This window comes from Lutra lutra, chromosome 16, assembly GCF_902655055.1.
Source record: "Lutra lutra chromosome 16, mLutLut1.2, whole genome shotgun sequence".
Classification (NCBI taxonomy): Eukaryota; Metazoa; Chordata; class Mammalia; order Carnivora; family Mustelidae; genus Lutra; species Lutra lutra.
The window spans coordinates 48,848,199-48,875,926 of NC_062293.1; the positions used below are offsets into that span (position 1 = coordinate 48,848,199).

Genomic DNA, 27,728 nt, shown 5'->3' on the forward strand with positions numbered 1-27,728 from the left:
TTAAAGATCATCACAATAAAATTACTTTGTTTTCTTTAAACTACCCTGATTTTTTTTTTTTAAAGATTTTATTTATTTATTTGTCAGAGAGAGAGAGAGCGAGCGAGCACAGGCAGACAGAGTGGCAGGCAGAGGCAGAGGGAGAAGCAGGCTCCCCACAGAACAAGGAGCCGGACGCGGGACTCGATCCCAGGACGCTGGGATCATGACCTGAGCCAGCTGCCTAACCGACTGAGCCACCCAGGCGCCCCTAAACTACCCTGATTTTATACGTGCGGCAAGAATAGCGATTGACCGTATAAGCCCTTTTAAAGACTGCTTTGCTGGAACTTTGCATAAGGAATCTCAGATTGAATTCTTGTCTGAAGCCTGGAAGCCGAGCCAAGGACTCCCCATTATATTTTACCTACAGTATCTTTAGTTTGGGTGACATTCTTTCTTCTCAGAGTTTCCCCCCAATGTTCTGAGACTCATAGGCCTTCCAGGAATTGACCTTCTTTACTCACCTGGAAGGCTTCCAGGAACCCCGTAAGCAAGGTACCAGCCCGATTTGTCTAAGCATTTCTTTAAAGCTCTTTGGCCATATCTGAGTCCATGCATATTTCTAAAATAAGACATTCCAGTCAAAGCCTTGGTAATATAGCCAGTGTTTCCATCTGTATCCTGTTACAAGGAGAACAGATTTTTATTGAACTTACACAAATAACCAAGTATATTACCATGAAAAGAATACCGTAGAGTTTACAAATTCTGGAGGGATCAGTAGGGAGAAAAAGTAAATGTTTCATCTTTGTTTACAAAAGTATGCCCTACCAAATTGCTGTAGGTCATAGATCACTTAAGTGAAAATGTTTCCCTAAATCAATGAAAGCAAAACACTGAGGAACTAGCAGTGTTTCACACAAAAGGTCATGTAAAATTATAATCATCCTCAGTTCATTCAGCCCTATGTAATTAATACTAATTCTGCTTGAATCCGGTGTTTCCATTAGTTCTAGAAATTCTTCCTCAATTCAGTTTTATGGCCTTGAACTTATGAGAAATCTTTACTTGTTGGTGTACCTACCTGGGGGTCTCAGCCTGTTAAGCGGCTGATTCCTGATTACAGTTCAGCTAATGATCTTACCCAAGAGTCTCTCTCCCTCTGCCCCTCCCCCATTCTCTTAAAAAAAAAAAAAGGGAAAGGAAGAAATCTTTACTTGTCATAGTCCTTTCCACGAACACTTCTGTGAAAGCATCAGAATAAAACAATAACTCTTTGTAAGTGACAGAAGACTTAAAATTGCCCAGAGTTAAAGATTAGATGAGAGTTCATTGTAATGAAAATAACAGGAGACTTGGTTATTTTGTGATATTCACCGTTTAAGATAACAGCTGGAATTAGGACTGACAATATTGCATTAGGACATATCAGAACCTAAGAAGGTTTAGTATCACTGAATTGATAATGCTGCCCATGATGATGTAACATAACAAATAAGCCTAATTTGGGAACATCTCTCTTATTTTTAGGATTTTCAGGGATCCTCTGAAAAATCCCAAAGTTACTTCTAGGTCAAGAAGACATCATTTGGGGGGCACCTGGGTGGCTCAGTGGGTTAAAGCCTCTGCCTTTGGCTTAGGTCGGAGAAGGCCTAGATAAGAGGTACAGAGAAGACCAGGTAGACAGTTTACATCACAGAGGCACGGGCAAAGAAAGTAAAGGCCTCCAAGAAAGACTGGTTTCCCGAGGCCAAAATTTTCTCAATACTTAGAAGGCTTTAAAGAGATATGGGGGTGGGTTTGATGTTGGTTAAAAAAAGAAAGAAAGAAAGAAAGAAATGGACTTCAGATTGCTTCTGGAGCTGAATCTCTTGTTTTGTGAAGATTTATAAGATGTGGACAGTTGCTTTAATTCCTCAAAGAATTGGGTTGCAACTTAAATGATATCTAATAAGTTGGTTCACCTATCCAACTGCATTATCCTCAGTTTGCTTCTTTATATCAGGGAGGAGCTTTCCAACTGAGATGGAAATCAAAATATTCCTGTTTTCTGGATTTGGAACTGTTCATCTGTGGAATGTTTAATAAATCCTTTCACAGAGGCTTCAGATGCTGTTTTGTCCGGGTACATGGTTTCGTTTAGCTTAGGGAAGAAGGCCTAAGAAAAAACTTCCTATCAGGCTCTGATTATCAGCTTCTAGTTTGGCCAACTTCAGACCACAAAGCTATTTAAAAACTCCTTCTAAATATCTTGTCACTTTTCAACCAGGACATACAGTAGATGTTTCTGGTAGTAGTGAATAGCCCCCCTTCAATGTAAGAGGGGACCCCACGGGGGTATAAAAGGATACTTACTATCTTCCCAAGATCCAGAGTTACTCTAAGATAGCCAAAGGAAAGAACCAGCAACCTGCATGTCCTATTCAGGCAGAAAACCAAGCCAGATTCTTAAGACACAAGACAAGCAAGAAGGCAGTAGCTGTCCCTGAGAAAGAAAGGATCAAGAACCAGTGTGTTTGGGTTTGGAAAGAAAAGGATAGTGTGACATTTTATTTTTGTCTTTGGGCTAATGGGGTATTGCAGACGGTGATTCAGGAGAGGTGACTCTGGTATGAATTCTCACTTTTCTCTGGCTTCTACTAGTTTTCCCAGGATCCCCTCTTTAGTCTCTGGTATCTACCAGAATTTGGCAAGATTTTTTGTTAATTTTGATTTTAGTTTTTCTTGGCTGTTTAAGAGAATAACATAGCACTTTATCAGAAAATCCCTCAGAATCCCACCAACTCTGGGAGGTGCCCATATGGTGGGGGGGAATCTCCTTCAAAGGCAGATATGGGGGTATTCAAGTTGATATTGAAGGATTTAATCAGAACCTTTGAGGACAAAATTTTTTATAATGGCCCAGTTGCTTACAAATGATATGCTGAGGTCTGGGCAAGTGTTTTGATGTTGTACTCCTAGGAGAGTGTAAGGGGGAGGCCTACGTATTGTTTTAGGTATCTTTTGTATCTTTAATCTTTCATTAGCCTTGGCAAAAAAAACTGCAGTGAAGCTGTTTTGGAATCTTGAAGCCTTTGGAAGCTTTTGCATACCAATTAAAATAGTTACTCCATTCTGTTTGCTTGATTTAGAACCCTTGCTTTTCAGTGTGCTTCTTAAATAAATGATCTTGTCTAATTGGAATATTCCCATATTGGCCATCGTAAATCTAGGTTATCTTTAGCAAGATTTTGCATTTTTGTAGATATCTGTAGCTTCTGGGACTATAGTTCTTAGCCATAAAATAAGTAGATGTGCTAAAAGTTGGTGTGCTGAACTCCGGAATTTTTTTTTTTTTTAAGGTTTTTTTTTTTTTTTTTTTTTTTGAGAGAGAGAGAGAGCATGCGCGCCAACATGACCCAGGCGGGGAGGGGCAGAGGGAAATGCACACTCCCCACTGAGCAGGGACCCCCACATGGGGCTCAGTCCCAGAACCCTGAGATCATGAACTGACCCCAAGGCAGGCGCTTAACCAACTGAGAACCACCCAGACACCCCTCAACTCTAGAATTTGAAGATTCTGTTTCTTCTAGCTAAGCCTGTGAGTCTCCCAGAGCCAAATTAATAACTAAAGGGCTATGCTGCTATGTTAGGAATTTTGTGGTGTTTTACAGCATACCTTGTTGCATGGAAATTTTTTGAGGTTGGCAGGTAACCTAGTGTCACCGTATTGTCTGTTGTATGACCAGCTTACCCTAACACAGGAGTCTTAGGGTTAGCTGGCGAACTCTCTAATAGGTTTTTAATGCTCAGCCTTTGCCCATCAGTTTTGTAGCTTTTGGCTTCAGAGAGTCTCATCCGCAATAGCCTTTACCTTGTATGCACCTTAACCCGCCAGCAGGATCTGCGATGTGACTAACCAGCGAAAGGCTTTGCGCCACCAGCAGTTCTCACTGTGGAGCTGGGCACTCAGGGAACTACTGAACCGGCAGACCCCAGAGAATGGGAGCCGTGGCCCAGGATTCCCATCAAATGGGGAACTGCGGATTGAAGTGCCTACAGTTCCCAGCATGGTCTAGTCAAGTGGGGGACCATAGAAAGCCAGTTAAATCAGGAGCTCAACTCCAAGAGAGCAGAGCTCAGAACCAGAAGGAACTTCTTGTGGCCCTCAGAAATGGTGAGAAAGACAGAGACCTCAAAGGGTTCGCGCATACCACAGCTAGCTGTTTCTCATTGTCCTCGAAGCTGTCTGAAGTTTCCTTCAGGTCCCACCACTGCCACCAACCCTGTAAAAAGAAAATTCAACTGAGGAAGTTTTAAAGATCTTATTGGCTTTATTCAGTGATTCAGCCTCCCCCCATCTAGCAGAGAGAAAGGAGCTCTGAGGAGCTGTGCAAAGTGAAAGACTTATAGGCAGATGGGGGTGGGACAAGGAAGTTCCTGGCAAAGTGCATTATTTCAGGCAAGGTCACCTTCCTTTGGGGGACAGCAGGGGTCCCTCAGGCAGATTACCTCACCAGTGCTGACCAGGTGGCTTCAGATTGATGCAAGTTTAAGATTCCACTCCTGGGAGAGGTTGCAAGTGTAATTCTGTAATTTAGATGTCAAGTCTGAGTTTATTTTTTTTTTTAAGATTTTTTTTTAAGATTTTTTTTTTTTTTTTTTTGACAGATCATGAGTAGGCAGAGAGGCAGGCAGAGAGAGAGAGGAGGAGGAGGCAGGCTCCCTGCTGTGATCAGAGAGCCCGATGTGGGGCTCGATCCCAGGACCCTGAGATCATGACCTGAGCTGAAGGCAGAGGCTTTAACCACTGAGCCACCCAGGTGCCCCCAAGTCTGAGTTTATTGAGTGGACTTAGCACTAGTGACTCCCATTTGCGCCTTATCTCTTTTTAAAACAATGTCTAAGTCTCAACAACCCCCCCACCCTCCCACCTCGTGGGCGGTCCCCAGAGGTGAGGACTCAGCCTCAGGCCACATGCCCCACCTGGCCTCCCTGCCTTCGGCGGCCATGGCCATTCCTTGTGACTCAGGGACAAGGATGGCTTCCCCCTTCTCAGCGATCACCTCGGGTTTTTGTTTCTTTGATTCTTTGGATAATTTTGATTTACCATTATTTGATTTAAAAAGCCGCCCCTTTCTGTGTATTCATTTTCCAGCCTTCTTTTCTTTCAGGTCTTGCCCCTCTCCACCTTCTCCTGCTGTGTGGCTGTGTGACGTTACTCGCCCTTCCTTCGCCTGCTTCGCTCCCATCTCCGCTCCGTCTCCAGCCGTAGATGGCCTGATGACGCGCCGGCCTTTTCACACGAAATCAACTTGCTTTGTTTTTGTTTTAATTTGGTTTTGATTCTTTTTACTGTTGGCAGAACCGATGTTAATTCATGGGCCTTTTTCTTGCTAAATTTTGGGTGCCCTGGGGTAGGGGCTGCATCATGATCCGCTGAGGAATGAATGCCAGGAGCACGGAGGCTGTCACCCTCCAAGGTGGTGGTTGCCTTCCGATCACGTCTGTGGCTCAGGAGAGGGTGCCAGGCGATGAGCTGTGTGATTGCCAAGCGTGTCAACAGATCGCGCAGGGGCCTCCAGCGTGGGGGGCAGAGGTCAAGGATAGGCCTGGGGAAAGGGAAGGCCTTGGCGCCTGAGCTGCTGCCAGCCCCTGCATGGCTTCCCCCTCCACAGTGGTGGGACAGAGAGCTCGGGGAGGGGAGTCAGGTGGACTGGGCCATCGTGCTGTGCGCACAGCCTACGCGCCATGTGGGAGGGGAGGCCCAGGGGAGGCTGGGATGGGCCAGGCTTGGCAGTATGGGCTGAAGGGGCTCCACTGCAGCTCAACACCAAGCCCGCCTCAGGCTGGGGGGGGCGGCCCTGTCTCCCCCTCAGCAGCCTCGTGTCCTCTCTTGCAGGAGGTCCCAGGTCATTGAGAAGTTTGAGGCCTTGGACATTGAGAAGGCAGAGCACATGGAGACGAACTCGTCATCCGGGCCCTCACCATCAAGTGACACACGCCAGGGTCGCAGTGAGAAGAGGGCGTTTCCCCGGAAACGGGTGAGCGCCTGGGGTCCGGGGCCAGTGCTGAGGCCCAGGCAGTGCCGTGTGCGGCCATGGGACATGGTCAGCACGTGGCCCCACACCTTCTCACGGGCCCCCCCAAACACGCACCTGGACGCACTGCTGCTGGGCTTCCCGTTCTCATTGGCCTAGTCGTTTGCTCGTGTCTCTCCTCTCCTCCAGTGAGTGATTTTCTTGACGTCAAGGCCTGTCTTCTGCATCTTCCTGTCAGAACTTCATCCATTTCTGCTCAGTGCTAGTCTGATGAGCCTTAGATCCCAGGTCTTAGCTAGAGCTGCTCTCTTCCTCTCTCAGGCAGCCCAGCCATGAGGCTGAGCACCTTCCTTCCTCTTTCTTTCGAGTGGCGGCCATAGCCCTTGCTTCTCTACTTAGTCCCCGGGCAGATCCCTCTTCTGAACCCTCCTCCTCCTCCCAGGCAGCCCACCCGCCTCTTGTGGCCCTGCTGTGTCCGGTCTTCATCTTCCTCTCCAGCTTCTCTTTGGCCTCATGAGGTGTTTTGCTGCAGCTGCCACAGAGTCTGGGGCTCTTTGTTCTGTGACCCCCAAGCAGCTAGGGAATGGAGGCGCCACCAGGAGAGTGATGGTGGCAAGTGCATTTGAAAGAAAAGGCTGCTTCAACAGCTAGCGCGTCTTTGAACCCGCCGTGTGAAGCGGGAGGCGCTGGACGAGGAGTCCCAGGATGCTGGCTATGGTCCCCATGCTGGCCCAGACTTGCCACGGGACCCCAGACACAGTGCTCTTGTCCTCGCCTGGGAACAGTCTTGACCCTCCCACAGCCCTGGCTGCTGGTGTCCCTGTGCCCCACCGGAGTGTACTGGCTTGTACTGACTGGCGGCTGCTCTCTGCCACAGGACCTCCCCAGCGAAGCCCCCACAGCGCCTCTCCCGGACACCTCGGCCTCCCCCCTGTCTCCACACCGAAGAGCCAAGTCACTGGACAGGAGGTCCACGGAGTCCTCCCTGACGGTGAGCCCAGGCGCCCGCGCACCGAGGCCTGGAGATGCTGCTCCTGCTGCTTCTGTCACTTGGGGTCACTGTCTGCTTATGTCCGTGCGTCCATGCTGGCTGTCCCCTCTGCACTGGCCTTTGTGTCTGTGCATGGGAAGCTGATGCTGTGTTTCTTTCCCCTTTCTGGACTCCATGGGCATCCTGAGCTCTGAAGTCCCTGGTGGAGGAGGCCCACTTGGTCAAGGCAGCAAGATCCTGACTTCGGGGAACCAGGGCCACAGCAGGGAATCTCTGTTCTTGTTTTGGGTGCTTGTTTCAGCCACATTTTGTAGGCAGGAGCCCCCTCTTGCCGGGAGCCCTTGCCTTGTTTGTGGTGTTTTCACCACAGGAGGAGAAAGGCCTTGGCCCTAGGTCCTTTGAGCTGCAGCAGTGGGGTGTGAGTGGAGCGTGGTCAGATAGGAGCATCGCTCCCTCCGGGAGCTGAGAGCAGCCGGCCAGAGGCCCTGGGAGTGGAGGACAGCTGCTCCCTGGGTGACCTGGGGCTCCTCAGCCTTCTGAGAAGCCCATGGTAGGTGCCACTTCTACCCCTAGGGAGTGGAACCACCACCCACACAGCGACATGAGCCTGAGCGAGGGCAGGAGGGCTTCTTACCTGGAGGAGGTTTGTTTTTTTCTTGAGTCTGGGTGAGATTTGGAACAGAGACTCCCAGAACATGGGTTGCTCGTGGTGGTCCTGCCACTGTACACCCGTTCTCCTAATAACCCCTGAGTCCTTCAAGTACAGAAAGAGGTCCCAGCCTGTTTCTGTCCGAGACGGTGGTAGGGAAGCGGAGAGCAAGCACACAGGGCGAGGGGAAGGGCGCTCCACATCTCTTCAGGCACTGGCTCCGCAGGTGTCCAGGCGTGAAACACGGGCCAGGCCTTGCTGTGCTGCAGGCGGTCCCCGGGCGCCTCCTCCGGCCCAGGGACATGGGTGCAGGAGATCCCAGCAGGACAGCGCCCCCTGCTTTGCTGTCTGCTGTCCAGGGCTTGCATCTTGCCAAGAAGTGGAGCCTAAAGCCCATCCCGTTGGATACGCAGCCTCCAGGCCTCGACAGGCTTGCTGCTACATCCTTGCTCAGCACTGTACGTGGGCTCTGTTCTTCAGGCTTCCTTTCTCAGTCTTTCTGTGCCTTCTGTGAGAACTTCTGATTTCTTCTTTTAGGGTTCACTGCAGATTTTCCCCTTCGTGGGAAACACTACCTGACCCTCCCTCTGGGACATTCTGGCTGCCAGGCAGCTGCTGCGGACGTGACCAGGGCTTCCCTCAGAGCGTCCGGGCCGCCCAGCTGCTCCCAGGGCGCTGGGGCCGTGCCCTTCCCCTTCCGTCTTCGTCAGCCCGCCAAGCCCGACATCTCGTCCTGTGATGACACATGGGTCTGCAGAGTGTTTGCGGGCAGGCGGAGAAAGCCCTCTCCCTGCTGCCCACCATCTGGACAGAAATGTCTGTGCCTCAGCCACCCTTTCCACATGACTGGGGTATCAGTGTGCTTTCTTCTGAACTCTTCTTTTCTTCTCCCTTTCCTAGCCCGACCTGCTGAATTTCAAGAAAGGCTGGCTGACCAAGCAGTACGAGGACGGCCAGGTGAGCACGCAGGGCTGCCGGGCCCCTGAGGCGCTTCGGAGCAAGTGCGAGGGCTCCCCGGCCTTGTCCCCGCCAGGTGTGGGAACACATGCTCCATCCACCACTGCCAGCGCGGCCTCTTGTTTGCTGGGCCAGGACGGCGGTATGGCCGAGACCTCCTTCTCCTCAGGGAAGTGGAGGTGCACAGCCACCCCAGCCTCAGTTCTGCATTGGGGGACAGGGGTCTCTGGAGAAGGATGCCCTCCTGCACTCCACAAGGGCCTCAGCCTCAGGCCAGGAGAGCATCCTTCAACTCTAGCTCCCTACCTGCTACTCTTTCCTCAAATTTCCCCGGGAGCCCAGGCTTCCCAGGAAGCCTCTGGTTGTGTGGTTGGCTTGGGATTGATTACAAGGCAGGACGAGTGGACAGCATCCGAGGGCTTCTAGACTCTACCAAAACCTCCAGCTCTGCTGCAGTCCTGGGAGGAGCTGGTGCGGTACATTCTGGCCTTCAGACTCAAGCAGAAAGAGCCCTCTGCAGCCGGACCTGTCAGCCCCACCTCGACCCTGCGTGTGGCTGGAAGGCCAGGCCTCCAAGAAGGCATGAAGGGGAGCCTGCTAGCCCATACTGAGAGAGGCCCCGAAAGCCTCCCCTCCCGAGCTCCCTTCCGTGCTTCCTGAGTGACTGTGCCGAAACATCCTCTTTTTCTCTCTCCTCCATATCAATCCCCCTGGACTTGTCTGAAGACTCAAGTCTCCCTCCTTGCTACTCACAGCGAAGACTTGGGAAGCTAGCTGGCTGGTTTGCTCCTGCTGGCTGCAGGTGGGCGTGCCCCTCTGGTTAGCCACCAGTGGCTGTGGCTCACAGCCAGCCACCTGAGGATGGAGATGCTGTTTCCGCAGCCACTTTTCAGCTCTGAGGGCCCAGCCCCCTGTCTGCAGCCTCTGGAGCTGAGATTAAGGACTGCGAAGCACTTTTCACCAGCCACACCGCTGTGGGTTACAGAGAGTCGTAGCCTGCGGCCCACCCAGCTCTCCATGCTGCCTGGTCACGGGAGCCGCAGCTTAGCAAGCGCCCTGGGGTCCTGAGTGCATGGCTGCCTGTGGCCGGGGCAGAGTCCTGTGTGTGTCTGCCACTTGAGGGAGGGGCTGCCTGCCCTCTGCTTTTCCTGCGCTCTGGGAGGTTCCGCCAGGACTCTGGCTGTGGATCACCGTGGAGCAGTAAGTGTGCTGCTCTGCTCTAGTTGAGTCTGCTTTTTCCCTTCCCTTTTAGTGGAAGAAACACTGGTTTGTCCTCGCTGATCAAAGTCTGAGATACTACAGGGACTCGGCGGCTGAGGAGGTGAGTGTCTTGGTTTCCTTCCCGGTTGTGGAGACAGCTGAAGCGGTCCAGGTGGCACCCGGCAGCTCTGGCTCCCGGCCACTGCTTCTCCGGGCTCCGGCCCCTTCTGTCTGTCGACTGGTGTCTACGTTGCCGTCATGGGTTTCCTGGTCTAGATTTGGGGGGAGGGCTGAGCATGGTGTGATCAGCTCTTGATGCTGTCGTGACTGATTCTTCCTGAGACACTGGCTGTGTAGAGGCCCTGCTTTTGGCACGTAGGTGGTGTGTTTCAGTGGCTTCTCTTTTTTCTGCTCTTTGAAAAACACTGAAAGATGTCTTATTTTAAAACCGAGGATGAGCAGTTTTGTTTTTTCTACAAAAGATTTCATGGAGAATGGAGTCTCTTGAAGAAACAGAACTAAATCTTGTCTCTTATCTTTCGGACAAAGATGGGATGTGACAAGTGAATTTGATTGGCCCAGTAGACTGCCTTGATTCCTTGCTTGAAGACCAACCAGAAGGGGCTCTTTTTTCTTCACCTACAAAAAAAATCCTCTCTTTTGAGCAATTTGGCAAGTCTGTGTTCCTACCTTTCCCCTTGCATTCCACTCCAGGGATCCTTAAGATACATTTCCACGAATAGGAAAAGATCTGTGCCCAAGATTAGGCATCCCTGCACTTTTGTCAGAGTCGCAGATTGGCGAGGATCTAATTATCTGTCATTAGGGGGCTCGTTATATGTATTTATATACCGTGAACCTTAGAAAAAGAAGTTCTTTATGGACTTCAGTGGAAAGATGTTGGTGATACAGGGGAGCTGAGGGTGGTGTGAGCAACAGGCCCCTAGTGCTGCCTGACGTCAGGAAGCACAGAAGCATGTGTGGTTGCTAGTGTGTGCGTAGACCGGCAGTTCTGAGTGTGGCCTGTGGACCCCTGGAGGCCCTTTTGGGGGGCTGGTCTACCCAAAACCATTGTTACAAAATTAAGATGCCATTTAAAGCCTCAGTTCTTGAAAACTCTTATATATTCCATGATTCAAAATCGACAGTGAGCGTAAGTCACTTTTTCTGCATACTGGAGTCCAGGGTGCCTCGTGGGAAAGCACGTGCACCCTGTCCGCGCAGCTGGCCAAGCCAGTGGTGTCTCCTCGTGCAGTACCAGCTGCACCAGAGAGAGCTGCTGAGACACACACTGCTCGCTCGCTTCAGGCGTTCGGCACTTTCTTAAAAGTGAACCAAATGAATCTATCCCTTCAAAGAAAACAGCTGACGATTTGTTGCCAGTGATACAGTTTGAGCCTCAAGTGAAATTGGAACTTTGGAAAAAGGTGTTTTCCCCATCACAGACTTGACCGCTTCCCTTTCCTTACAGAGTATCCTGACCATGTGGGTGCCAATACTAACTTGTTTTGAGCTCATGTAATGAAATGTATCCACTTGTGAAAGATACCCATAACTTGATGTCTTCCAAATCACCAATAGGCAAAAGTTGCAAAATCACACACGAGTAAAGGTCCATTCATAGGGCAGCAAAAAACCATGGATTTTAATACAATAGTATGGAAAGTCCCTTGATGGGATTTCAGATTTCGTTTTGCAGTTAACCTTTAAGAGAGTACAACTTTTCACAGTGCAAGTCAATCAGACCATTGTGCCGCTCACCTCCAACAGTGATGCGTGTCCATTATTCCTCAGCAGAGCCAGAAAAAAAGAAAGAAGTGTCTTAAAATACATCTCTCTTTTCCAGTCTGTATCTATGTAAGGTTGGACTGTCTGCATATACAGTTAACCCTTGAAGAGACACAGAGATTGGGGGTGCCGTCCCCTTCTGCAGTCGAAAACCTGCATATAACTTTTGACTCCCCCCAAACGGAACTAAGAGCCTACTGTTGATCACAAGCCTTAACATTTGCATGTTGTGTGTATTGTGTACTGTATTCTTAGAATAAAGTAAGCTAGAGAAAAGGCCATTAAGAAAATCCTAAGGAAGAGAAAATACATTTATCGTACTGTACTACATCAAAAAAAAATCCATGTGTAACCTGGACCCACACAGTTCAAACCCATATTGTTCAAGGGTCAACCGTGCTTCGTTCAAAATGGTATATTGTATAGGATGAGCGTAGCCATAGACGTGAGAATCCAGCTGTCATTGGAAGCCAAGCATTTTTTTTTTAATTTTTTTTTTTAAGATTTTTTTTTTTTAATTTATTTATTTGAGAGAGAGACAGTGAGAGAGAGCATGAGCGAGGAGAAGGTCAGAGGGAGAAGCAGACTCCCCATGGAGCTGGGAGCCCGATGCGGGACTCGATCCCGGGACTCCCAGGATCATGACCTGAGCCGAAGGCAGTCGTCCAACCAACTGAGCCACCCAGGCGTCCCGGAAGCCAAGCATTTAAAGAAAGATTTGCAAAAATCCCTTGCTGACTTTTTAGAATATTTTTTTGTGAAAAAATAAAATGGATCATTTGTGTTCTTAAGTGAGCAAATATATTTACCTTCTTCTGCCTTATTTCTAATATGCTGAATATCCTCAATAGATAAAAGCCACATAAATGAAAACTCTTTGGGGGTCCTCAATTTTTAAGAATAAAAGAGAGTCCAAGCATCAGGTTGCAGAACCACTGGCATGGGCCATGTCTGGCAGGATGGGGACGTGGCATGGATGCTTCCATGCAGCAGGGATAGGCGGAATCCTCACCCATCAGCATATACTCCCACGAGCATAAAGCTAACATGGAAATCCGCTTGTCCGGGTGTAGACTTTTCCTTTCTCTCTGTAGGCAGCTGACTTGGACGGGGAAATTGACTTGTCTACGTGTTACGACGTCACCGAGTATCCAGTCCAGAGAAACTATGGCTTCCAGATACATGTGAGCCCGGGGTGGAGTTGGGGGACCAGCTGGGCGTGGAGGTGGGGGACACGGGCTCCTGTGGGAACATTTCTCCAAGAACCTGATGTCCTGGTCCGGGGACACTTGTGCACAAGCCTGACCTCCTAACTTGTATTAACCAAACCCAGGGGAGACCAGGGTTCAGACCCAAAGTAATGATTTTATTTTGTAATGATTTTATTACAAGGAGTAGTCCAGGCGGCAGCCCACCGGGCTACTGGTCATGGCAGTCCCTCCATGCAGGGCAAGTGTGCAGACACCAAGGCCCGTGCGGAGATGGCACTGCTGGCCCGGCACCAGGGCCAGGGCATGAGCTTGGTGGCCCATGCTGCCCTGCTATGATGCTCTTCTGCCCTTGTCCCTACAGGAGGAATACACATGCTTGATAAGCCAGCGTGTCAGACAGTGGTGGAGTCTGGCTTTCCAGGCCTGTGCAAACACCGCCCCCCCCCCCCCCCCCGCCTTCCCCACTACCTCTCCATTTTAAAGAGCAGGTCTCTCTGGGTAGGGCATCCCAGGGGTAAGAAGTGTTTTCTCATTAAGTCAGCACCCATCACTGGGCTTGTTACAGCTTCTTTGTTCTAGGGCTTTCTTCTGTATGATGAGTCCATGGCCCGAACTGCAAAGGTGCCAGTCTGTCTCTGAGAACTCACTTGCTCTTCCCATCACAGGCTACATTTCCGAGTCACCTCTGTTCCCTAGCTGATCTCGTCTGTCATTCGGACCCCTGTTCACTTTACTCTGGGCAGGGCAGCGTGAGCTTAGCACCAGTTCTGATGCTTTTCCATGAGCCCCATGGACTCAGAGATCTAAGCCAGGAGAGATTGCTGTCAGTGCAGGAGAGTGGGTCCCCGGAGGGGCTCAGCCTGGCCCACTAAGGTGCTTTAGGGTCTTGCAAGGTAAAGCTGGAGTGCTGAATTTGCCGTGTTCTTGCCTGGCCACCAGACTTGGGGGAACCTGCAAGGCGGCCGAATGCAGAAGCAAGGTGAGGGAGGCACTATGAGAGCCCTGCGGGCCGGGTCATGAGTCAGTCCCATCCTGAGGTTGGGAGAAGCCCTGGAATGTGGTGGAAGACACGAAGCAGTTGTGCCTTAGTAAGACACAACCAGCAGGACATGGAGCTCACTTAAAAAGGAGGGGAAGGTACAGGCAGAAGGCCAGGTGGTGAGGGGCGGAGGCAGTGGTGAGAAGAGCCATGGCAGAAGAGCAGCTGGGCACGGCTGTGGCCTGGGGAGGAGGAGGCAGCTGTGAGGTCTGCGCCGCAGAGCATGGTGAGCCTTGTACTGCAGTCGGGCGGCAGGGGCGGCAGAGGAGGGGAGCCTCTGGACTTCGGGCCTGTGCTGTGTTGGAGGTCTCCCTAAGAATAGCAGGCAGCCACGGGCATGAACGTGGTCGGGAAGGAGCTCTCTGCCCGTGAGAGATGAGCTCCTGGGAGAGAATGTACAGAATGCTGAGGTCAGACTGCAGATACCCACACTGGAGTGCGAGGAAGCAGAGGATGCAGGGATGCGGCGGGGCTGGTTCCAGGGGCATGGGGAGGGCCGGTGCTTCAGAGAGCCCTGAGGCGGCAGCCCTGCCCTTGGCTTGCACAGAGAGGAAAATGGTGAGGGAGAGATGGGGAGGGACTTGGGCTGTGGGACTTCTCGACTTGGGGTGCCAGTGGGGGCCTGACCTGGAGGATGAGGTCAGGTCCAAGCTGTGCTTTGAGCATGCTGGGCTGGCACGTGGTCTCTCGTATTTTGGCCCTTGGCTCTGCCATTGTCCATCCCAAAATCATCTTGGTGAATTTCTCTTCCCATTGGCTGACCAGCTGACATGTCTCACAGGCCCATTGGTCAGTAGCCTGAGAAGCCTAGAGAACAGTACTGACGCCCTCTCTTCTGTGACAAGGTGTAGAAGCTGGGAGGTGGCCTCCCAGGAGACATTTGCGTGTCATGCCCCTCCCATCTTGGGAGGTGCCTGGCAGTGTGGCTTAATGATACAAGGGTTGCAGCCCAGAGGCATCTCCCTTTGCTGTCCCTGCTGCCTGGCTCCCCTGTCCTCCTGTCTGCCTTCTGTCCCACATAGTGCAACTCCTCCCCCCCCCAGCCACCACCAGCGTACTCCTCCGTCTTGACTCCTGTCCCACCAGGTAACCTGGGTCAGGGGCTGGCGGTCCAGGGATTGTCCTAGAAGCACCCCCTCTGCTCCCATGCCCTATCAGTGAGGGACTGTGTACCACCTCCTTTGCTGCCCCAGAACCTCCCTCTTCTGTCACTAGCACTCTGTGCTAAATCTAACTACGACTGTCCAGGCGGTAGCCCAGCATGGCTCCCTGCCTCTTCTCAGCCCGACAGATGCAGCCCCCGTCAGGCCCAACCCACCCGCCAAGTCCCGTGCCTGCCACTCTCCAGGCCATCACCCTGTGCACCTGGTGTGCGTGGCTGTGTGGCGCTGGGCCTGGGATGGAGCTTTCCCCGGCCTGGGGGCCCCTTCCCATGGCTCCCCACACACTGGCTTCATTGTTGGGTCATGCTCCTTCCCCCAGTCTGTGAGCCCCCTCTCCCAGTCTGTGAGAGAGCAGGGCAAACCATCCCAGGGCCAGGTACATTGCAGGCACACAGGAAACCAAGGATGATGGCTGAGGCGACCACGGAAGCACATTTACTCTTTCCTTTGCTCTCCGGCCCTTCTTCGAGGGGGACACACACAGTACTCCTACCACAGCCCCCTCCCTGGCTGCAGTTCTCCCTGCAGGATGTCCTTTGGGGTCAGGGAGGGGACAGTCCCTGATGACATCTTGTCTTTTGTGTAGACAAAGGAGGGCGAATTCACTCTCTCTGCCATGACATCTGGAATTCGGCGGAATTGGATCCAGACCATCATGAAGCATGTCCATCCGACCTCTGCCCCAGACGTGACGAGGTAAGACAGCTGGGTGCCTAAGGGAGCCCCCTTCCCTTCCAGCCACCGGCTCTCTCCTTCATGCGTCTGTGGTTCTTCTGGCCCAGCACAGCCTTCTTCCTTCCTCCGTCCCACTGCTGACTGGCCCCACTCAGTCTCCCTCTGGCTTCCTGGTTTTTCTGCCTCCGGTGACCTTTTCCTCCTTTAAGCCTGGCCAGTGGAGCTGTCTGTGCAAGGGACGTTTGTGCCCCTGTCGGGACTGAACTTAGTGGGAGAAGCCCCTCCAGCTCAGGCACTGGGCCTCTTTGATGGTAGGGCAAGGGCAGCCCTGGAGGCCGCCTTCACAGGCCGCCAGAATGTTCCTTTTTCTTGGTCTTTTTGCTCCACGCCTCCATCTGTTGGATTTCTGTACAACCAGGAAAAACTTCTTTGAGACTCAGTGCTAGAACCGGGTTGGACCTCTTGTTCTTCCCTCCTGCTGAGTCTCTGTGGCTCGCACACCTCATGACGTGCCCCGTGCCTTCCTCCTCCTGCCCTGAAGTTAGAAACCTGCCGTTTCTAGTTTAAGAAAAAGAGAAGATTCTGGTGGGTGGGGCTGGTTCCACGATTCCCAGAACTCTGTCATTCTCAGCTGAAGGCTTCGGAGCCTTTGCCTCTTCTGAGAACGTCCCATTTATGCTTTTCAGGTCATGTACTTTGCATGACTCTTCAAGTGTCTTTCTTGTGTTGTTGGTCACACGTGGAATGGCATCCCAGGGCCCACTGTGTGCCCCCCAGCGGCCTGGGGCAGCCATGGCCATGCCAAATCTTTGTCAAGGACTTGCCTACTTTCTAGGGACGCTGCAACTCTTTGAGCAAGAAAGCGGGAACAGAATCTCCTCTCCCTATTGGCATTGTTTGTTCATTCCCTCATTTATTAAGTGAACAGAATATATGGTTGATTGTTCCTGTCAGTAAGTCAAGGTGTTGGTGGCCGGGACAAGTTCTCAAGTGTCCTGTTATGAGAGCTTATCTGTGAGTGGAGCGCGTCCTGCCTGCAGAGATGAGCGGGGCACCCTCGTCCTCATGGGGCAGCCTCGCTGGCTATCCTGGGGCTCTCTCCTAGCCAGGAGCCCAGGCCAAAGCTTTGTGAGGCTAGCAAAGCAAGAAAGGCAGCTCAGGGTTCTCGGACAAGGCTGCTGCAACAGTGACACGGGTGGTGGACATGAGAGGGCCTGAGGTCCTGTCCTGGTCGCCAGCCTTCCCCTACCTGCCGTGTCCCAGTCAGCCCCGGCTGCCTCCACAAGGGCCTGGCCCTGTGCAGATTGAGGGGCCCAGCTGAGGAAGTCAGCTTGGGATGTCGCCGGGCCGGCACATGGCACTGGCCTCAGAACAGGTGAGGAGGACACACTGGCGCGTGTGCACGTGCACATACGTCCCAGGCTGGCATTCACAGTTCCCTGCCGCACTCAGACGCTGGGTCCATGCAGGGACCACAGGCCCACGGGGACCAGGTCTTTCCTTTGTGTAGGAAGGTGAACTTAGTGATTGCCTTCCTGGAATTTACTTCAGAATTGGTATATCTCAAACTTAGGGGGTCCTCACCCTCCCCTAGTTTGTCTTTAGCTTCTCTGCTGGTTTTCTGTGGGCTTTCATAGTTTGAGGAAAATTTGGACTTTTTTTAGTGCTTACGGGGCCAAGTCCCAAGGAGATATTGGAAGCAAATATAAAGGTCAGAGGTGCAGGTTTGAGCGATGCCCCATAGTCCCCCTGCTTCAGTGGTGGGGTTGCAGGGCCTTCCTGCCTGGGGCTGGAGGGGTTTCCTCCCACAGAGCCATGGCTGCTGCTGCCAGCCATCCATGTGGCCCTAACGCCCCACACAGTTGGGAGCCTGGGTCAGCTCTCAGTTGGGTGGTGTTGGAAGAACTCTGCTGGAGAACTTTTATTCAAATGTACAGACCATTTTATTCAAATGGTCTTAAATTGGCACCTTGCAGGTCCCACCGCCCTAAAGCACTTGAGACAAATGACCCAAAGCATGATGATGACCATGTTTTCTTTCCCATGGGTGCCTCTTCCCCAGGCTCCTTTCTCTTTGATTCCCATTTGAAGACCAGCGCTCCCTGGAGTTCCTGCGTGGTTCAGCCTTTAGGTGTCTGGCACTTGATTTCAGCTCAGGTCTTAATCTCAGGGTCGTGAGTTCAAGCCCCGTGTCGGGCTCCATGCTAGGCATGGAGCCTATTTTAAAAAAAAAAAAGTGACAGGTGCCCCTGGCACTGCCCTCGCTGGCCCTCAAGACCCTGGGTGGCTTCCAACTCTGTTCTTCCTCCTTGGCCAGGGTCAGAGGCCACTCTGCTCCCGGGGTCTCAAACCACAACTGATGTTCCCGCCTCACCCCTGCTCAGGGACATCCTCTGTAAGAATCTTTGCTTTGGGGCAAATTGAACAAAGGCATGGACTCCTTACTGGCAAGGAGGGGTGCCCTTGAATCCGCTCCCTACTCACCTGTGTGGTGCGGGCACTTAGGTGCCACCTGGGCCATCTCTCTCACCATGGCACAGTGGGCTCTGGCCTTTCATGCTGTGATCTGTCCCAACAGCCACCAGAGTGGTTTTCTTAAAATGCAGACCTGACTGGGTTATTTACCACTTGTTAAAGAACCCTTGAGCCTTTGGGGAGAAGTGGTTGGTCTCACTCATTCTGTCAGCACTGCCTGGAGCGCATACGCCACCAGCTTGGCCTCCCACATGACCTCATTTAGATGGTAGCCGTGCCCGGTACAGCCTAATGGATCCTCCACTGTGACACTTGGCGACAGCACCTCCTCGGTCCAGGTTTCCTCTGAGGTCTGAGACTGGAAACTCTGAGCCATCTATGGCGGCTCTTCCTTTCTTGTCCCCACTCAGAACCGGTTTAGGTTCCCCCTGTGGAAGGGACACAGGTAAAGGCAAAGTGTCCTTTCCTCCCCTCTCCTGTGGGAGCCATAGCAGCGTAGAAGGAGGAAGTGGTGGAGCTAGGCACCCCTCCGGGGCAGGTGGCTGTCACCAGGAGCTGCACCTGACAGGCTCTCTGCCCCTCACCCCCAGCTCACTGCCAGAGGAAAAGAACCGGAGCAGCTCCTCCTTTGAGACCTGCCTGAGGCCGAATGAGAAGCCTGAGGGGGAGCGTGGAGAGCCAGACCCCGAGCAGAAGAGGAGCCGGGCTAGGGAGCGGAGGCGGGAAGGCCGCTCTAAGACCTTTGACTGGGCCGAGTTCCGCCCCATCCAGCAGGCCCTGGCTCAGGAGAGGGCCAGTGCCACCGGGGCTTCTGACGCCCACCCCGAGGCTGAGGCCGGCGAGCTGGAGCGGGAGCGAGCACGGCGGCGGGAAGAGCGCCGTAAGCGCTTCGGGATGCTTGATGCTACGGACGGGCCAGCCACAGATGACACAGCCCTGCGGATGGAGGTTGACCGCAGCCCGGGGCTGCCTGTGACCGCTGACCTCAAGACACAGAACGTCCACGTGGAGATCGAGCAGCGGTGGCATCAGGTGGAGACCACTCCTCTCCGGGAAGAAAAGCAGGTGCCCATCGCCCCCCTGCACCTGTCCTCCTCCGAGGATGGAAGTGACCGGCTTTCCACTCATGAGCTGACCTCTCTGCTGGAGAAGGAGGTAATGGGCAGACAGGTGGTGGGGTTCTATGCAGCAGCCTTTCCCAGCACCCGCTGTACCTGGTGGTGGCCTGAGCTGTTCAGCCACATAATACTGAGGGACATGTGGTCCAGACTGCTCAGAGGGACACACGGACAGACAGGTCCTTAGAGTATACAGTGCAGGCATGAGGTACAGGAGGGTGCCATGTCATGGAGGGTGGCAGGGAGGGGGCGCCAGGCTTTTCCAGAAGGAAAAGGTGTTTGCCGTGAGGGGACACTGCCATATAGAGCCGGGAATGGCCAGAGACTAGGCCGATGGGATGCAGGACCCAGGAGCAGACTTTGTCCTACCCTGTTACAGGCACGAACTCTAGAGATTTGAGGCAGGAGAGGGGCATGAGCAGAGTTAGGTTTCCATATGCAGTGGGCAGCCCTGGATCAGAGGGGCCAAAGCTTGGAGGCAGAGACCAGCCCCGAGGCTTTTGCAGCAGCCCAGTAACCATTGATGGGATCTGGGGTGGGGGGTGCAGGTCATGCAGCAGGAGGCAGAGGCTGGATTCTGGATGTTAAGGAATATTCAAATTGTGAAACAGAGGCCGTGGGGGAGAAGGGGTATGAGCCTGGCAGGCTGGGCAGACAATTGCCGTCATGCCACCAACTTGACTAGTTCATTGGGCACCAGAGCAGGCCCTCTGGGATATAGCGTATCCAGAGATCAGATCTGGGAAACTTAGTAGTGGATTTGTTAATCTGAACAGTGAGTTTTCTGGACAAGGAGGTTCAGCATTGTACTGGCCTCTTAGGAACATTCAGGAGTATGTTTCAAATGTGTTCTTTTAAAGAAGTAGCTAATGAAAGTGAAGAGTGGCACGTGGCCCTGCCCTCGTTAAATTTATGAAGCTAACATGGATGATTAACACCAGGACTCGAATTTTTCCCCATTTCTAGACATAGTAAAGGCAAGATGCAACAGAACTTCACACTCACATTGCTCTAAACTGTCAGAGTGGGCCTGCTGGCTTGTAGGTCACACACTGGACCATGAAGCTGTCACAGACAGAGTCTGGGAGCCAGGCGTCTCAGTGCCGCCCACAGCAGCGCCCGGCTGCGCTCTGCCCCTCCAGCCCCCACCCCCACCCCCACCCCTGCAAGCCAGCATCCAGTAGGCACCTGAGGGAGGGCTCAGGGAAGAGTGGATGGACGGATGACTCAATTCAAAGCCACTGAAAGCGGGAAGAGTGGGAGGTAGCTTGCTCGCTTCACACATCTCATGGAACCCTTCCCGCAAACAGCTGGCATGGAATCCATCACGTTAAGAGGGGTCAACAGCAGCCGTTTGAGCGGAAGCCATGGAAGGGCCTGGAGTGTGGGCTTCCAGGGGCAGCTCCGGCCTGTTTGACCGCACTGAGGAAACCGCAGGACCCAGCGGGGTGGTCTTCTTCTGACACAGGCACAAAGCCCCCATCTCCTGGTGGGGTCTGCTCCCCACATCCTTATGGGCACGTGGGAATTCCGTGGGTGCCCCGGGTAACAGGTGTGGTGCTGTCATATACGGCTTGAGCTGGAACCCTCAGTTCCAGATGCCGCAGATAAAGACCAGATCAGCACGTGCCCTGAAACGTGGCCACAGGGAAGGCCAGCCCAGGTGTCCTGTGTGCTCCAGCCTGACGAGAGCCAGAAATGCCACTGCCAGCCCATGCTGAGCTGCTGCCTCTGGTCCTTGCTGTCACTGTGCTCAAAACTGCGTGTCTCTTTCCCAACAGTTGGAGCAGAGCCAGAAGGAGGCCTCGGACCTTCTGGAGCAGAACCGGCTCCTGCAGGACCAGCTGAGGGTGGCTCTGGGCCGGGAGCAGAGCGCCCGGGAGGGCTACGTGCTGCAGGTAGGGCTGAGGGTCTGCTGCGGCCCTTGTTCGTTTGGGCTTCAGCGTGAGGACCCAGGCAGGCTAGGAATGTGCAAAACCTGGCTGAGCAGGGCCAGCCTGTCCCTAGGACCGCCCCCACCAGGCTCTGCCACAGCGCCACAGCCCACAGGCTGGCGGGTCCTCTAGCCTAACCATCGTAGGACGTTGTGGAGAATCTGCCTGAAACCTCTGTTTCCAAGGGGTTTTCTTTGTTTCCTAATGAAATCATCCTGATCATCTTTCCTCTTGGCTCTCGGAGTACCCAGTATATACTTATTATCAGTATCACATGTCTGTGTGTCGTTTCTACGTGCTTTCACAAACAGCCGTACTAGGTCCATTGTACCCACTGAAGAACCTGAGTAGTAGCAGCCAAGTGCCTCCTTACGACCAAGGTGGTAGACTTAGAACCGGTTCGCCATCCTTGACCTTGTGTGTACCACACCTACAGGGCAGTCTGGGGCCATTAGCACTGGCCTAGTGGCTCCCTTATTTTCTGCCTCGGCTGAGGTGCCGGGGGAAATTGTGGCCACCCGGCCATCGGCCAACTCTCCCAGCAGCCTAATGGAGAGTCTAATGAGAAGGGCAGCAGCCTGAGTCCTGAGCTGAGACCCAAACCCATGCTCCGGCAGCGAGTTCCGCGTCCACATGCCAGCCAGGAAGCAGTGGGCGCTGCCCTGGCATCTAGCCAGCAGGAGCCTATTGTCCTGTACCATTCCGGCCCCGTCTGAGTTCTGGGGTACAAAACAACACACTCGTGCCCCATCATGCTGATATGCTGGTGGGGAGAGGTGGCAGATGGAGCAGTGCTGCAGAAGTGCAGAGGGTTGAGGGAATAGGGAACTCGAGCTCCCAGCCAAGGCTGAGGACACAGCACTCCAGTCAGGGTCCTGCCACCGACCAGTAGAAGCTGGTGCCATCCCCTGCAACCTCAGCCTCCTTGCCTGTGTAGACTTAGAACTTGACCCCAAGGGCCTTTCCAGCTCTCAGGAACCCCGAGGTTCTCTGATAAGTGTCTGCATTGACGTTTGCAGACCACAGCACCCCGGCCGCCTTGGGCCAAATCATCCCAGGCAGCATGTGAGCCTCTGGGCAGAGTTTACCTTCCCTCCTGTCTCCGTGCCGTCTTTTGTTGCATGTTCCCTCTGCCTCCTCTTTCTCCCCTGGCTTTGACCATGGCCCTGGGCGCCCCTTGTGCCCTGGTCCTCCCCAGCCCCTTCAGCCAAGGAATGGCCATGCCCAGGTCCTATTCTCGGGCACCATGGACTGGTGGTGGTGGGCATCCCCCTTTCCTGTGTATGTTTCCTGGGTCGTTTTGTGCAGACTTTCCAGGTTTGGGGAGCATCTTTTTAAACCTGCATGAATTCACTTCACATCTGGTGGTAAAGATAGTAGCAGCAGATTTTGCACATTGCTAACCTAAGAACCTGTCTCTGTGTCTAACCTGGATGATTGCATGAGCCTGCAGCAGAGCCCCAGGCAGAGGGCCCGGGGCCATCCCCTGCAGCCTCAGCTGGGCAGGGCTGGTGTCTTCAAACCTCCCCACTAGGTCTAACAACGGGTGACTTGTAACTTCCCTTTGTGCTTTGAAAATGCTTATCCCCAAGTCATTCGGAATGAGCAAGGGGCCTTTGGGGTTCGTCAGGAGGAGAGCCATTCAGGGTGGGCACTGCACTAACAGTGCTGGGAGGAGGAGCTTGCATGGTTTGGATGTGGAGCGCGGAGTGTATGTAACTTTACTATAACTGAGTGTCACATCTGTGGCTTCCCTGCCAGCAGACCAGACCTAAAGCGAGCCACAGGCAGGCCAAATTCTTAGGCTGGGCTCTTCTCACTCTCGTTCATGTTGGTTTTGACCCGGCATTAATTAGTTCTGTCTCTTCTGCATGCCTTTCAGTTTGGGGAGTTTTGTTTCATTTGTGTTTTCTGTCTTGCATACTTCATTCTCTTCCTTTGAATTCCACGAAGGTTTGCTTGTTTTGTCGATTATCATGTTTTACTCCGTGGTTTCCGTTTTCCCCTCATTTTGTCTTCCTGCAGGTAGAGATTAGTTCTTCCTGTTACTGTAGAGGACGGGCTCCACTTCCCAAAGGAAAATGCTTCAGATGTCACCTCACTGGCATCCCGGGCGGTTGCCTCCCTTCCTTCTCTCCCCGTCCTAGAAGGAAGTGGCACCGCCACCTGCAACCCCCCCGCATCCTGGCTTTGTTAGGGTTTGTTGCCTAGAGTCTTCTACCTTTTGTTTTTGCAAAACGAACAGATCCTGAAGCTCTGCTCCTCCCCCTGTCCTCCTTCCCAGCGTTCTCCTGTCCTTCGTCTTCCTTTGCTCATCAGTGTGCTCCATTATTCAGTTCTGTTTGATTTCGTTGTCCTAGAAGCTGCTTGGTTAGAGCTGTTCGATGTGACTGTCCATGTGTTCCGTTTACCTAAAAGCAGCTACTTGCCAAAACAAGCTAAGATGATTTGTTGGATTTGTTTTTTAATTGAGAAAAAAAAAATTATGCCAAGGATAAAAGGCAAAGCCACCAAGAAGCTTTTCTGTGGTTGACCCTGGCCAGAGGTGTGACACTCAGAACTGGGAGGCCCGAGTGGTACTAACCAGTATTTAATCGGTTTTTTTAAGACTGAAGTGGCCACCTCCCCATCCGGTGCCTGGCAGAGGCTCCATAGAGTCAACCAGGATCTGCAAAGCGAGCTGGAGGCCCAGTGCCAGCGCCAGGAGCTGGTCACGCAGCAGATCCAGTCCCTGAAGCGCAGCTACGGGGAGGCCAAGGACGCGATCCGGCACCATGAGGCCGAGATCCGGAGCCTCCAGGCGAGGCTCAGCAATGCCGCGGCCGAGCTCGCCATCAAGGAGCAGGCACTGGCCAAGCTCAAGGGTGACCTGAAGCTGGAGAAGGACAAGGTCCGGGAGCAGCTGGAGGAATGGCAGCACAGCGAGGCCGCACTGAGTGGGCAGCTGCAGGCCAGCGAGCAGAAGCTCAAGAGCGCCGAAGCCCTGCTGCTGGAGAAGACGCAGGAGCTGCGGGACCTGGAGACGCAGCAGGCGCTACAGAGGGACCGGCAGAAGGAGGTGCAGAGGCTGCAGGAGCGCATCGCTGACCTCAGCCAGCAGCTCGGCGCCAGCGAGCAGGCCCAGAGGCTGATGGAGGAAAAGCTGCAGAGGAACTACGAGCTGCTGCTGGAGAGCTGTGAGAAGGAGAAGCAGGCGCTGCTGCAGAACCTGAAGGAGGTAGAGGACAAGGCCAGCGCCTATGAGGACCAGCTGCAGGACCACGAGCAGCAGATGGAGGTCCTCCAGAAGGAGAAGCTGAGCGCCAAGTGCGAGGGCAGCGAGGTGGTCCACCAGCTGGAGGAGCAGCTGGAGATGAAGGAGGCCAGCATCCAGAAGCTGGCCGAGCACGTCCAGAGCCTCAGAGATGAGCGGGACCTGATCAGGCAGCGGTTCCAAGAGCTGATGGATCGTGTCGCCCTGTCTGACGGGGATGTGGCCGAGCTTCAGGAGAAGTTGAGGGGAAGGGAGGCCGACTACCAGAGCCTGGAGCACTCCTACAGGAGGGTGGCCGGCCAGCTCCACAGCATGCACACGCTGCTGAAGGAAAAGGAGGAAGAGCTAAAGTGCATCAAGGAGATGCACGAGAAGGTTCTGGAAAAGAAAGATCAGGACCTCAATGAGGCTTTGGTTAAAATGGTTGCCTTGGGGAGCAGCTTAGAGGAAACAGAAATGAAGCTCCAGGCAAAGGAAGAAATTTTAAGGAAATTTGTAAAGGAGTCTTCAGAGGACGTGGAAGAGCCACGGAGCGGCCCGGAAGAGGCAGAGGACAGCACCGTGCTGTCGGGCCCGCAGCTCCAAACTGCCGGCACACCCCCGGCCTTCCCACATCCCAGGCTCGAGGATGAGGCCCCAGGGGTGGCCCTAGGGGAGGAGCATGGCAGCGGCAGCCCCCAGAGAGAAGATAGCATGGGCTCTCTGAAGTCGGAGGTGCCGGACAGGGAGGGACACCCTCCAAGCACAGCAAAACCTGACCAGGGAGTTCTTGGTGTCAAAAGGCAAAGGATCCGGTTCTCCACGATTCAGTGCCAAAAATACACACACCCCGATGGGTCCGAGAAGACCTGGACCAGCAGTACGTCCTCTGACACCAGCCAGGACCGCTCGCCCTCAGAGGAGAGCATGTCGTCAGAGGCCACCCCCAGCTCTCTCCCTGCAACCAGCGACTCCGATACATATCTCTCCATAATACACTCCCTGGAGACCAAGCTCTACATCACGGAGGAGAAGCTCAAGGATGTGACGGTGAAGCTGGAGAGTCAGCAGGGCCAGAGCCAGGAGGCCCTGCTCGCGCTGCATCAGCAGTGGGCTGCCACCGAGGCGCGGCTCCGCGAGCAGCTCCGCGCCAGCCTGGTGCAGGTCGGAGCGCTGGCCTCCCAGCTGGAGCAGGAGAGACAGCTCAGGGCCCAGCTCGTTGACAGTCATGTAGGGGAGCTCGGCGACTTCCAGGTGAAAAACAGCCAGGCTTTGGCTTGCTTAGAAAACTGCCGAGAACAGCTGCGATCCCTACCAGGGGCCAGCCCAGAGGGTGCACAGGACGCGGGCGCGGGCCCCCTGGCCAGCATGGAGGGCGCACTCGTCAGCGCCACCCAGGCCCCGAGCCCCTGGCCAGCTCCTGTGGACAGCGCGGCCCAGGCCCAGCCAGAGGAAGCTCATTTCGTGGAGCTAGGGAAGGCGATCTCGCAGCCGCTGCTCCGGCCCGAACTGACCGAGCAGGAACAGCTGAAGCTCCTTTCCCATCAGATAGCTCTGGAAGCCTCACTGATAAACCAAATCGCGGACTCCTTAAAAAACACAACATCAGATATCTCACGCGTTCTCCACGAGATTTCTCAGTCGGGAAAGTGGCCTGTGGAACCTGAAAGTGCTGCTCTCGGCCCCGGGGCCCCAGCGGACACCTGGGCTAAAAAGGTGCTTGTAGATGGCGAATTCTGGAGCCAGGTCGAGTCCCTGAGTAAGCACCTGGGAACGCTGGGCGGAGAGGCCGCCGGCGCAGCGGGAGGCGGGCAGCAGAGCGTCCCACCAGCCCTGGTCCCCGCCCTGGCCGATGCCACGTGGGTCAGAGCAGAGCTCAGCTTCGCGCTGCAGTCGGTGAGGGAGTCCTTCCACCGACGGTTACAGAGCATCCAGGAGACGCTCCAGGGCACCCAAGTGGCTCTGCAACAGCACAAGCGCATGCTAGGGGACATCCTGGGAGCCTACCGGACCCCCGACTTTGAGAGAGTGATGCAGCAGGTCTCAGAAGCTCTCAAGCTTCCTGCGGGCCTTGAAGGAGGCACGCAGGCATCCTGGGACCCGAGCCCCTTAGGAGAAATACTGACTCCTCAGGAAGCCGCCAGCTCCCAGGAGCCCTTCTACATGTCCAGCCAGCGCTCTGGAGCCCTCGTTGCTATTCAGGAAGAACTCGCCCTGCAGCTCAAAGATAAGGCCAGCCTCTTGGGGGAGATATCTGCCGCTCTAACCTCACTTCCCCCTGTGGAGTCGGTCAGAGATTGTCAGAAGCTTCTCCAGGCGTCCCAGAATCTCTCCTATAACACTTACCTGGGAGGCCTCGGTCAGTATTCTTCATTATTAGTTCAGGATGCAATTATTCAGGCACAGGTGTGTTACGCAGCCTGCAAAATCCGGCTGGAGTATGAAAAGGAGCTCCGGTGCTACAAGGAGTCCTGGCAGGGCTCGAGGGCCTCCTGTCAGGAGCACGAGCAAGCGGTCGGGGCCCTGAGGGGGCAGTATGAGGACCTTCTCCGGAAGCAGAAGAGCGAGTACCTGGAAGTGATTGCCATTGTTGAGAGGGAGAATGCCGAGCTCAAGGCTAAGGTCACCCAGCTGGGCCATCAGCAGAGGCGTCTGGAAGAAGTAGAAAGCAAGCACAGTGAGAACATGTTCGCCCTGCAGGGGAGGTACGAGGAAGAGATCAGGTGTGTGGTGGAGCAGCTGAACCGAGCAGGGGACACGCTGCAGGCCGAGCACAGCAGGGTCCTGAGCCAGCTGGATGCCTCGGTCAGAGACCGGCAGGACATGGAGCGGCACCACGTGGAGCAGATGCAGAGCCTGGAGGACAAGTTCCAGCTCAAGATCAAAGAGCTGCAGACCATCCACGAGGAGGAGCTGCGGACCTTGCAGGAGCACTACTCACAAAGCTTGCGGGGCCTGCAGGAGGCCCTGTGCCACTACCAGCGCCAGCTGCCCGAAGCCCCGCCGGCCCCCGGGCCCCCAGGCAGCCCCTACCAGTGCCCCTCCTCCAGTTGGCCTGCCAGCCAGCCCCGGGGGGCCCTGCAGGCCACCAAGGGAGAGGCCGACTCCATGACAGGGCTGAGGGAGCGCATCCAGGAGCTGGAGGCCCAGATGGACATCATGCGGGAGGAGCTGGAGCACAAGGACCTGGAGGGTGACGCGGCCACGCTGCGGGAGAAGTACCAGAAGGACTTTGAGAACCTTAAGGTTCTGCAGCATCGTTTGATTTTCAAGGCAGTGGAGGGGAAGGCGTTG

The 27,728-nt window shown here is 54.0% G+C and overlaps 1 protein-coding gene across 7 annotated transcripts in view; it reads left to right on the forward strand.

The window, feature by feature from the left end:
* Positions 1-27,728, forward strand: part of MPRIP (myosin phosphatase Rho interacting protein) — a 151,889-nt gene that overhangs the window by 102,772 nt on the left and 21,389 nt on the right. For 4 of the 7 annotated variants that reach the window (XM_047707927.1, XM_047707929.1, XM_047707931.1 and 1 more), the window contains exons 8-16: positions 5,864-6,005; positions 6,880-6,993; positions 8,543-8,599; positions 9,852-9,920; positions 12,682-12,771; positions 15,587-15,696; positions 18,741-19,305; positions 21,050-21,166; positions 23,811-27,680. In XM_047707927.1, the coding sequence (XP_047563883.1) occupies positions 5,864-6,005; positions 6,880-6,993; positions 8,543-8,599; positions 9,852-9,920; positions 12,682-12,771; positions 15,587-15,696; positions 18,741-19,305; positions 21,050-21,166; positions 23,811-27,680 (5,134 nt within the window). The remainder of the gene's footprint in view (positions 1-5,863; positions 6,006-6,879; positions 6,994-8,542; positions 8,600-9,851; positions 9,921-12,681; positions 12,772-15,586; positions 15,697-18,740; positions 19,306-21,049; positions 21,167-23,810; positions 27,681-27,728) is intronic. The other 3 variants (XM_047707934.1, XM_047707933.1, XM_047707932.1) reach the window with 2 other exon arrangements.